The sequence below is a fragment of the Lytechinus variegatus genome, chromosome 17, assembly GCF_018143015.1.
Source record: "Lytechinus variegatus isolate NC3 chromosome 17, Lvar_3.0, whole genome shotgun sequence".
Lineage (NCBI taxonomy): Eukaryota > Metazoa > Echinodermata > Echinoidea > Temnopleuroida > Toxopneustidae > Lytechinus > Lytechinus variegatus.
Genome location: NC_054756.1, coordinates 26,505,852 through 26,518,575, shown reverse-complemented (window position 1 = coordinate 26,518,575; position 12,724 = coordinate 26,505,852). Strand labels below are relative to the sequence as shown.

The following is a 12,724-nucleotide window of genomic DNA, read 5'->3' as shown; positions in this document are numbered from 1 at the left end:
AAAAAGAGGGAAAGAAGAAGAGAAAGAGAAAAAATGGGGAAGAAAGAGAGAAGGAAAAAAGGAAGAGGGAAGAGGGAGAAAAAAAGGAAAAATAGAAAGGGAAACATCTCATGCTTCGCGCTCGCATTAATAATTTATTGAGATATGTATCCTGTACATAATAACAAAAGAAAAATGATTAAAATCTCCCATTTTTTAGATCTGAAAATAGGGAAACAGCTTCAGCTCTTGCTGCGCGCTCATATTTTTATTTATGATACATCCATCTCTTCTTGAATTCCTTCAAACAATCCTTAATCTGTTACTTCTTTATGTCAATTAACCAACATTTTCTGCAATAATTGCAGTAATTGTTCATTTTAAGATAATTATGTATCCTGTATTACAGGGAGTGTTCAAAGTGTCCTGAAATATCAATTTTTTTTAACTCGCCGTGCACATGTTTGTATATTCATTTCTAAACTGGATATATAGTGACGTGGATTGTCAATGTCTAATTCCTTCCTTCAGCTTTTTCTCGTCTCATTCCCCGTTTTCTTTTCACTCCTTCCCTTTTTCTTTTTTTTTCTCCCCCACCCTTTTCTCTTTTTTGGGGCCGTCAATAACGAGGGGCGGACGCTTTGCCCTCTTCGAAATGCCTATGTATCCACTTTATGAATGCTTACAAACAGTCCTTAAAACGTCATTTTTCATGTCAGAATATCACAAATTTCGACCCGCGCTCGCATTGTTTATTTAGATGTGTATTATGTACAAATTTACAAAAAGTGATTAAAGTGCCCCGTTTTGAGGTCTGAAAATAGGAAAATTTCAGCTCGCACTGTGATGTTGCATTTACAAAAGTAAAATATGTATCTTCAAGAATTCCTAAACGCAGTCCTAAAAACGCCCCTGTTTCATGTCAGTATACGGAAAATTCTCAGCTCGCGCTGCGCGCTTGCAATCCTCGCATTAGTTATTAATCTAGAGAAATGTTCAGGATTTCAAACAGTGTCAAGACTTATGATTTTATGTGTAAAATAATAGTGGGCCTACATGAAATAAAATGTTTATAAAAATAGATCAGCTCGCGCAAGCAAAAAAAAAACACACACGGAAAAAACCCTCTTCGATCCGCAGACAGGGGAATATATAAATGAATGAACATTTTTCGAGCAACAGCCCCCCCCCCCTGCCCCCATTAGCAAAAGCTAGATCCGCAAAAGGGATGTGTTATAATTATACCCGGCAGGCCTATATACTCGCGACCAAAAATCTACTCTAGTGATTTCAATACCCCCCCCTTCCTGTAAACTCCTGGATCCGCGCCTACGTAGTAGTAATTATTTTAATTATGTTTATTATTTATATTATGATTATCCTTATTATTATCATTTTTGTTAATATTAGTAATATGATCATCATAATTATTATTAGTAGTAGTATTATTGTGAATTTTATTATTATTATTATTATTATTATTATTATTTATTAGTATCATTATGATGATTATCATTCTTATTATTATATCCATTGAGGAATCCACACTCAACAAGCCCTGCTTTTTAGTGGATCCCTCCATTTCCTCAACATTTATTTAAATAGTAAAGATGAATAAAATAAATCATATGCAAAACATGAATAGTCTGCAGCTATTATGATTATCTAGTTCATCGTAAATATCATTATTATTATGATTATATTGTTTCGTGTCTATTGTATATATTTACTTATATATGCCCCATTGTCATACTGTATATACTTGCATATTCATTTATATCTTTGTAATGATTTCTTTTGCTGTTAAAATTGATTTGAGTTGAAATGAAATAAACCAAACTGAAACTGAAAACTGAATTGCTACAGCATGAGTATATCACAAACATTATACTCATCGTTATTGTCAATACTACTAGGCCTACATTTATTTTAGGCGCAGGCGGGCTTCTAGCGACGGGAAACGAACAAAAAGGGAGAGGATAGTACAGGGAAAGAAGATAGGACAGATCGGAAAGAGCTCTTTTTTTTGGGGGGGGGGGGGTGGGGGTATATTGATCAATAATATTTCTTTAAAAGGCTATATTGTCTTTCATCTGTTTATCGTATTTTGATATCGGAATACAATATTCTCCTTTCTTTTTTTAAATAAAAATTGAGCGACAAATTAAAATAAAAGGACCCTTTTCCATTTTCCCCATCTTAGTTCCCCCTTTTACATGTGTGTGTGTGCGTTTTAGGGGGGGGGGTGGGGGTGCCTGAATTGCTGTACCCACTGAATCGACCCTTGCGATAGTAGTTATCATCATAGTTTTTAGGGTTTTTTTTTTAACTAATATCATCAATAATTTCAAGGTATTAAAGTCATTTCGCTCCCCTCCTCGGATAACGCAAATTATTTGTATTAGACGAAATGGCTATTGGACCGAATGGCTATTAGACTAAATGGCTATTGGACGATTTGGGAATTGGACGAAATGGTTAGTAGACGATTTGGTTGGTAGACGAACTGATTATTGGACCTAATGGTTGATGGACGAAATGACTATTAGACGAAATGGCAATTGGACGAGTTGATAAGTAGACGATGTGGATATTGGACCAACTGAAATTAGCCGACATGGCTACTGGACCAAATGAACAGTGGACGAACTGGTAAATGGACGATTTGGCATTAGACCAAATGGATTTAGACGAAATGGTTGGTAGACGAAATGGTTGTAGACGAATTGGCTATAGACTAACTGGCTATTAGACTAAATGTCTATTAGACGAAATGGTGATTGGACGAAATGGGTGGTAGACGAAATGTTGATGGACGAAATGGCATTAGACGAAATGAATGTAGACCATGTGGTGAATGGACGGGATGGCAGTAGACGAATTGGCAATTTACCGATTATTTTGTCGTTTTTGTGGTATGCGTTATTACAGGGTTTTTAGAGTTTGGAAGATGCTTGGGTCTAAGTTTTAAGATTAATGTTTCGCTTAATTTGTATTTTTAAGAGAACTGGGTGTCACAATGCGACTGTAAGTCTATTCAGTGTTAACCCCTAGTAACCATTCAGCTTGTATATAATAAAAGGAATTTGGGTGGTTGACTCTTGTCATAGTCCCAGAGTCAATCAACTGTATCTTTAAGTAAGTGATCAAACCCGCTGTGGTGTAAGGATTAGAATTTTACTTTGACTTCTTGACAATCTTAGGTCATGAGCATTGGGTCATTTAACTTGATATATTTAGTTAAGTTCAATGGAGCTCTAAAATTCTATAGATGTTTGTTTTTATGTATGAGAGGAAAAGACTGTTGAGAATGTTTGAGATGGGAGTTTTGAATAGGTGAAATTAAAGCTTGGATAGTTAAGTAGTGTTAATTGGATATGTTCAGCGTGGAAGAGTAAAGCAGAGGAATATTGAGAATGTTAATGACTTTGTCTTTGTGAGAGTCATGATGGAGTGGTGTTTGAGTAAAAGCAAATCAGAAATCGTTTGATTCTCGGGAGAGGAAGACCCTTCCACATTTGGTCTTAACTCGGAGTGTGAGGGTGTGGTTCTCGTAGGCCATTACTTTGGGTGTATGTTGCAGGCTCTGTAGTGCAGGCACAGCGGAGTCTTAATCCCCATCGTTGGCAGGCTGGATCCAGGCAGCACAGGCCAGGTAAAGCCACCACATCTGCCCTCATCTCACCAAGCACGACTGTTCCAAAGAACTGGACGAGCTGGGCTCGTACTTCATCCTTGAACTCAGAGTTCGTGACTTGTGATTCATCGTAGCAATCTTGTGGCTCTCAGCCCCCATCATTTCGTCCGCGAATCTGGACTGGCTTTTCGTCGAGAGTTCGCTCGCTTTACTTCGCGTCGTCTAGGCCACCGCAGCTCGCTCTTAGACGACTATATTCATCGGACCAACGATAGTCATTGACGATGTCGAAGGGGTCCTTATTCTGAACTATTTAAATTATAACCAGATTAGATATACTACGGTCCAGTGTAGGTATTCATCCAAGTATAAACCCTCTTTTGATGAAACTTAATTGGTGGAATTAATAATAACAAATATTGTCACGTTTGGATGCAAAATTATTAGGCCTTGATTAAATATAAATAAATCACTCTCATTAGATACATATTGCAACATATTCAGTATAGGTTAATTCATGCTGATGTTAACTGCTGAATACAGTTTGATGTTATGTTGATATGCATGTGATTCATGATTTAATTCTGATTATTCAATTTCTTTAACTATATGTACATTTATAGAGCTGGTCGCTCTGAATTAAATTTGTTACATATAGATATTGAATGATTGTGTGATTATTGCAAGTGGTAACTACTTTCGTTTCAAGCAGAACCAAATCTATTACCAGACTGGGAATTTCAGTCCCAAGATCTGACACTGGGTGTGGGGTAAAGACTACACTCTAAACCCAAGCATTTTATCTGGGTCTAATTTTGAAGATTGGTCTTTATTAGCTTTGATTTTATTTTTCAATATTTGTTTATCTTTTAAATAACCGGGTCTAGAGGAAAGACTAAGCATAATACTCGTGTTATTCTACAGGAATAAGAATACAAAGTCTTATGTTTTATGATTATTTAAAATATTGTTTAAATAACTGGGTCGGGAATAAAGCTAACGCTCTGAACATGTGCTTTTCTACATGGTCTTAATTTGGAGGATTGTTGGTTCTTAGATTCGTTGTTGGGGGTTGGGTTTTATTGCCTTTTTATTCTCGAAATAACTGTGTCTGGAGGAAAGTCTTAAATCGATCTTCATGTCGAGATTAAACTGGTCTGAACTGCTGGTCGCACGTCTATCCAGGCACCTGTTTCGATTTAAAATCCGCCTTAATCTGCTTTTTTACCCTAATTTTGAGCTTTAAACTGCTGCTTTCTTTATTCGAGGGGATCTATATACTTGGATTTAGAGAGATATGTAGGAGTTTTGTCTCAACTGGCAAAAGGAAATGAGGTAAGGCATTTATTCTTGAAGGCTATACATATACCACTAACAGAACGCACTCCTCTTTTTTTGTATCTCCCGCCTTATTGGTTCCCACCAATAATGGCCCAAGCTTCGGTATCAGCGCCGGAGATCATTGAAGACCACGGACCCGATTTGGATGATGACGATTTTATGACTGTCTCTTACTCTCGTCCCAAAAAACGACCTGGGAAAAGGCCGAGATTTGCCAGTAATTTGGGTGCAGATAATATGAAAAATACGGATAAATCGTCATCATACGAATCGGACCGCAGTAACTCATCGCCATACCAGAATAGAAATTTCGATCTGATTATTACCACTATTGAAAAACACAAGAGCTTCAAGGACGTAAGTCCTGCCATTTTAGCTAATGCAATCAAGGCAGTTGCCATTAATCCGGTAGAACGTATTTTACCAATACAACAGGGTAAGACGATTCTTGTTAAATGCAAGAACAGCAAACAATTGAGGGCTATTCTGCAATTGAATAACACAGGGAATCTCCATGTAAAGGTAGAAAAGAAAACAACTGGCCTAAAAGGATTTATTTCTAATGTTCCACTTGAAATGACGGAAAAAGGAGATTGTAGATGAGCTCAAATTGCAGGGTGTAACAACGGCTAAAAGAATGAGTAAGACTGTTGAAAATGATAACCCAGACAATGGAAATAATGCACGTGTAACCATACCCCTCCGTTCGATTTTACTGACTTTCAATAGAGCATCACTACCAGATAAAATTACGATGTACTTTCAATTCTTTATGGTAAAACAGTACATTCCTCGGGTAACGAGGTGCTTTAAATGCCAGCGTTACGGACATGGAATTTCACAATGCCGGTCAAAGGTTAGATGTGTCCGTTGCGGAGAAAATCACACCTTTGAAGAATGTAAACGAAAAGAAGACCGAACGTGTATAAATTGCGGAGGCAAACACTCAGCAGCGTATAACGGATGTATCGCTGCCAAAAATGCTAAGAAAATTCAATACAACCTAACCTACGCCCAAGCTACAAAATATTTTGTAGAGAATGATCAAGCGAAAGAGAACAATGTAAATAGACCCACCCCTGTAATAGACAACCATCCCTCAACCCCCTACCAATACCGCAACTCCTATGACTAAAATGAAAACCCCTCAAAGTGAAAAAAGAAACCCCGATCAAAACCGTCCCTGTGATCCCCTTCCTATATCCAAACCCAGAGCAACCAGCCATCACAGCTACCGGGTCCTTCTTGGGAAATACCGAGAGAAGAACACAATAATGACGAATCGAGAACAAAAAAATCACTTTGTAAATGCAAATAATGAACAGATTATAGAGCTCATCACTCATTTTCCTTTTTTACGGAGAGATACTCTAAAAAAGACGTAATAAACATTGTAGAAGCTATTGCCCAAAGGCTTTTAAACATCAAAGCAAATACAAACAATGAAGGGCAGTAAACGTATGACAATTCTATCAACACTCACCATTTTACAATGGAATGCGCAGGGCATGTGTTCTCATGGTAAAGAATTAGTAAAATTTATTTCTTCAAAAAATAGCAAAGTTTACCATATAATCTGTATACAGGAGACGTGGTTTACGGATGATGAGATTGTTTTACATTCCTAATTACACATGTTTCCCCAGGAAAAGAATCAACAAGGGTGGACAATGTCAGGGGTGGATGCGCAATTTATGTGCATCATTCTATTACCCTCGATACGATGAAGAGCTTGAACTTTAATCGGTGGATATACATATCTTGCAATCTAGAGTATGTGTAGTAAATTATTATAACCCACGTAAAAATATAGATGTCCATATTTTCAATAAATTAACTGAATTCGTAAAGACGAACAACATGAATAATCTTATTTATGTAGGGGATTTCAACGCTCATAACACTTTATGGGGTAGTGAGAAAAACGACACTAACGGTCGGGCTGTTGAACATTTCATTGCTTCAAATGATTTTAGTTATACTTAATAATGCATTCCCAGATATATCGAATAAATGTTCATGGGAAGTACTAGACACCTCACTCGGGAGTGATCACTTTCCAATAGCAATAAATATGCTCATGGAAAAGACTATATTTTCTGAAGTAGACAACCTCACTTCAGAAAATTTTTGGTCCTTCAAAAACATGGACAGGGTAAAATTATCCGAAAGATGTGGAGAAATTTTCAAGGATATGATTTGGTCTAATTTACAAGAGGACTATGCTCTCTTCAAACAATGTGTTTTAAATGTTATCAAGAAACCATACCTAAAAGAGGCTAGAAACATCACAAGCCTATCCCCTGGTGGACAAAGGAATGTTCAAAAAGCAATTAAAGATAGAAATAAAGCTAGTAACAGATTAAAAGACACATCTCAATAGAAAACCTGAATACATAAAAAAGCCGAAGCCCAAAAGACGCTCCGTCAAGCAGAACGTACTTACTGGCACAACTTCTGCACCAAATTAAATCGCTTCGTGCCAGAATCGGTAGTATGGTAAATTATAAAACAGATGAATGGAATTCAGATTAAAAGAGGAAATAAAATACTGATTATAATAGAAAAGAAAAGGAATTTATTACAGACCAAGAAAAGGCGGAAGCCTTTGGTATTTTTTTCCAATCAATAAGTAAAAATAAAACCAGTCTAAGTTTGAATCTAAACATAACTCAAATACATGGAAATATTCTCGATGAGCCATACAAATTCTTCGAATTGAAAAAAGCTTTAAACTCCTGCAAAAATTCTGCTCCAGGAGAGGATAAAATCCCCTACGAAGTATATAAAAAAAAATCAATTTTTAACAAAAGAAACCATGCTAAAAATAATAAACTCAATGTGGGACACTGGAAAGATACCCACTGAACTGAAACACTCTATTCTCATCCCTATACTGAAACAAAAAAAGACTTAAGTTTTCTGTCCTCATACAGACCCATTGCACTTACTTCGTGTTTCATAAAAATATCTGAGCGTATGATTAAAGACAGACTTGACTGGTTTATAGATAAATCTGATATTTTCGCCAAATAAATAATAATAATATGGGCGGCTTCCGTAAGGGAAGAAGTACAACGGATAATATCTAGAGAATGATATTCAAAAGAGCATCAATAATGGAGAATACACCTTTGCCTTCTTCTTAGATGTTGAGAAAGCCTATGATAGGCTCAACATAGATGGACTTGTTCAAAAACTATTAAAAACAATATCAATGGAAAAATCATAATTTTTCTTAAACAAAATCTGAAAAATACACTCTGCACATCTGGTATGATATGATGATGCTCGAAGAATCTGCCAGCTTTATATACTTATTACAGCTATTGTAGACCCTTCTAGTATTCTCTATTCTAGAGGCTTCTAGTATTCACTATTATGGAAGCTTCTGGTATTGTCTTTTAAAATTCTATTAAGAAATAACAATAATCATTAGCCTTTAAATAGGCAGAGGGCTACTTAACAAAAGCTTTTACAAACATGTTGTGGAATGATCTTGATCATGGAATGATCTTGATCATTCCAAAATTACTAAATAAATGAATGTAATTGCTTTTACAATTCTTCTTAAATATAACAATAGACTAAGTGATTGGTTTGCAAAATGGGGATTCCATCTATCTCAAAATAAATCAAACCCAGTAATCTTCACAAAAAACATAAAATACAATACCCAAAATTAGAACTGAATGGCAAGGACCTTACTTTCAAAAGTTCTAAACGTTTTCTGGTATTGATTTGTGATCAGAAGCTTACGTGGTAACAGCATATTGCTGATATGATAATTAGATGCAAAAGAAAATTGAATGTCATCCGCAATCTAACAGGGAATACATGGAGAAGCTCAACGAAATCTCTTTTAATTGTCTATAGAGCCTATATACGATCTTTAATTGATTATGGATGTGAAACCTATGACAGCGCGGCACGTACCCTCTATTAAAAAACAACTAGATCCGATTCAGTATCAATCCCTAAGAATATGTGCAGGTGCATTACCACTCACTTCTTTGGAAGCTCTCCAGGTAGAACTTCCACTCGACTTACGAAGACAAATGTTGTCTGATAACTTTCGTCAAAAGATTGAAACGCATAAAAACCACCCTGTATTAAAAGGCATCGAACCATCTTGGCAGTTGGAACTTTGTAAACTACAAAAAAATAAATAAACCATTTGGCTGTAGAACGGAAAACCAGGGCCCCCATATTGAAACAAATATTAGTAATTTCTACCGTGGTTCTTTATACCCCTGTAATATCCACCGAACTTAGTTACTCTTTAAATAAGAACGAAAACCCCTCATTTCTGTATCAAGAAAGTCTCAGACTAATTAATAAGATATGGTCAATACAGGTGCTTCTGCGGCTTCTTTCTTTGTACCCACATGGTCTTACCACCAATAAAAAGAACTAAATGATAATACTTCAGTTTTCCGGGCTGAGTGGGCTGCAATATTACTTGCTTTAGAGTGGTTAGAAAATATTAATGTTTATGTAGGAACAGTTATCTGAAGTGACTCACAGAGTGCGCTGTTAGCTATACAAAATATGAAATACATATCATTTGTAACTGAAATATTAACTTTAACTACCAAACTTCAATAATAGGGTAAAGAAATCTTTCTAGAATGGATACCAAGTCGTTGTGGTATAAGTGGAAACGAAACAGCAGATTTTCATGCAAAAGCAGCTTTAACGAAGAGAATCGAAATTCAAAATAGTTCAGGTTTAGATGAAGCACAAATATTGATAACAAAAAAAATATACACAGGAATGGCAAAACAGGTGGAAGTAATCCATTTGTAATATGAGACAGATACAACCACGAGTGAATCTTTCTTTATACGAATGCCACCTGAACAGATTTCCCGAAAGTCTACTACATAAACTTCGTTTCGGAATAATAGGCCTAAACTTTGATCTTTTCCGATTAAAATTACATCCCACTGGTTTTTGTGATTCCTGCAAAATATTGGAAACTATTGACCATTTCTCGTGAATTGTTCACGTTATATCATTTAAGGAGCTATGCTGCTCACTGAAACAAACTTGACGGAAGCTATAGAGATCCCCCCCTGCTAAAAAGCACAGACACCGACAAACAAAAATCACTCGTACGTTTCGTCCTTAGAACGAAACGAATATATAACAAACAGTAATAGATATACCTTTTCCTCAGAGCAGTCTCAATAATTGTACAGTTGGTTGAATTATGAGTAATAAATTAACAATCGTGAAACAAACATTATACAGTGCGTCCCCGAATAAACGAAACCGATATTTAGCGATCATTTATCATAACTAAATCATAAATAGAATAGATAAATGACCTACCAATTTAAAGCTTAGAATCTCCTCTTTCATCTGATATTACTGAGCCTATTTCTCATCCACGCATGAGTGAGCAAAAACAATTTGAAGAAAGGATTCCAAAGACTCATTTGGCGAGGGGTATCTGGGTTTCAAAAAGAAAACCACATTTCTGAAAAGTTCAATATCTGTTCTTTAATTTGGTACCTCAATTACAGAAAATGGTCAAGATATAAAAAGTTCTGGTCATTTGAAATAAGGCTTGTATTTCCATAATTTCATGAGATAACGTGTTTTCACCGGTTTCCCACAGAAGCTTTCGCATGGTGAACAAAAGATTTAAAGCATGGCTGATCGTCAACAAAACGGAGTGTTTGACTTTGAAAGCCAGCCTGGAGAACCTCTTCATTTTATGAAATTATTGAAATTCAAGTCTTATTTCAAATCACCAGAACTTTGTTATTTCTCAACCATTTTCTGTAATTTAGGTATCAAATTAAAGAGGAGATATTGAACTTTTCAAAAATGTGGTTTTCATTTTGAACCCAGATACCCCCCGCCAAATGAAATTTTGATATCCTTTTTTCAAATTGTATTTGCTCACTCATGCGTGAATGGGAAAAAATCTTACTAATATCAGATGAAAGAGGAGATTCTAAGCTTTAAATTGGTAAGTCATTTGTCTATTTTATTTATGATAAGATATAATGATAAATGATCGCTAAATCTCGGTTTCGTTTTACTGGGACGCACTGTATAACCCCATTTAAAGAATGGCATGAATTATGGTATGTTCGATTTTCTCAAATTTACCTAAAATCAAAAAAAAAAAAAAAAAAAGAAGAAAAAAAAAATTGAAGGAAGAATGTCTTATGCATGTAATTGCATGCCTTTCCGGTTAATTTATTTCAAAATATATATTATAATGCTTTGGGAAACACTGCAATATGCACAGAAAACCCGGATGCTTTCCTCAATTAATTCAGTAAGTTGGATACTGGGGCCAATGTTTTTTATGTTGGTCAACGGCTGGAGAGTCTCCTTCTCGGCTGATGATTATTCACAGGTGACTCGAGGGAAATGGCCGATGAAAACACCATGTCGGTATGCACAGAAAGCCCGGATGCTTTCCTCAATTAATTCTGTAAGTTGGATACTGGGGCCAATGTTCTTTATGTTGGTCAACGGCTGGAGATTCTTCTTCTCGGCTGATGATTAGTCACAGGTGACTCGAGGGAAATGGCCGATGAAAACACCATGTCGGTCTAATTCATCAGTTACCCATCTATTCGAGGAGCAGTTAAAAATTGAGCTCTTTGTGTTGTTTTGCCAATAATCATATGCCAAGCTTTATGCAGGTTATTCAAACTCACGAAAAAAAAAATTACAAGAGAGGGAGAAAGTGGAGGAAGCATTGGGACAGAAGAAAACAGAAAAAAAGAAAACGTTTTATGTACAAGTTGGACTGCTCTTGATAACTTTTAATGACATTATAGCCAAATAATGTTTATTTTGCAATTACATCTTTATGTGGTCATGACTAACCAAACATGTATAGCCTTTAAATGATTGCTTAAGGTCTGCTTATATTTAAATCATGAAAAGTATGCATGTTGATGTATAGATTTTTTTTTCCTTTCCCAAACTCACCCAAAGTCACATTCCATCCTACAAGGGCTTGTCTTCCAAAGTATGGGTAGGATTTACAGGCGTCTTGTCTCCCGGAAAATCGAGACTTCACTGGCGTTGATGTTCACATCAACGGGACAGACGTATCCCCATACTCGGGTACGGGTGTAGGATTGGAGCTGTAATTTTTCTAATTTCTTTCTCTGTCATCTCCATCCTGTTTGCATACTAGTAGGCCTATATAGCATATTTTTAGCAATAGCCCTGGTTTTAATTTGTGACACACACCTACATGTACTAGACTTTAAATCCCAGTAGATATCCTAATTAAAAAAGAAGAAATGATAGAAAAAAACATAGAAAAGAAAAAGAAGAAAGAAAAGAAAAAGAAATAAATATTTGAATTTTACTTTTTCAATTTTAAGAAAACAAACGTTAATATTGTAATAAAATATGATGGCGAAAATAGTCAAATTGACTGGTTGCCAAATAAAAATAAGCCCCCCTCACGTTATTCCACAGTAATTAGATTATTGTGTATTCGTTTTAGAATATTTGTAATTTAAAAAAAAAAAAATTAAACCAAGTCTGGAGAAAGGATGCTTGCTTTACCCATGCATTGTTACAACGTTTTTTAGGGGTCTTAGTAATAAAAAAAAAAATTGGTGTGGTTGAAAGACATTGGGTTGAGGTTTGAAGATTGGTCTTAGATTTGAAGTTTTTTAATTCATTTTTTGAATAACCTCTGGGGGAAAGAGTACGTTTTAAAACTCGTGTTATTCCACAAGAATAAAAATATGGTAGGGTCTTATATTAGAAGATTTT

The 12,724-nt window shown here is 35.7% G+C and overlaps 1 protein-coding gene across 1 annotated transcript in view; it reads right to left on the bottom strand.

Moving 5' to 3' along the window:
- Positions 1-3,659, bottom strand: part of LOC121430600 — a 37,144-nt gene extending 33,485 nt beyond the window's left edge. The window contains exon 1 of the mRNA XM_041627918.1: positions 3,545-3,659. Within this exon, the coding sequence (XP_041483852.1) occupies positions 3,545-3,659 (115 nt within the window). The remainder of the gene's footprint in view (positions 1-3,544) is intronic.
- Positions 3,660-12,724: the final 9,065 nt, after the last annotated feature.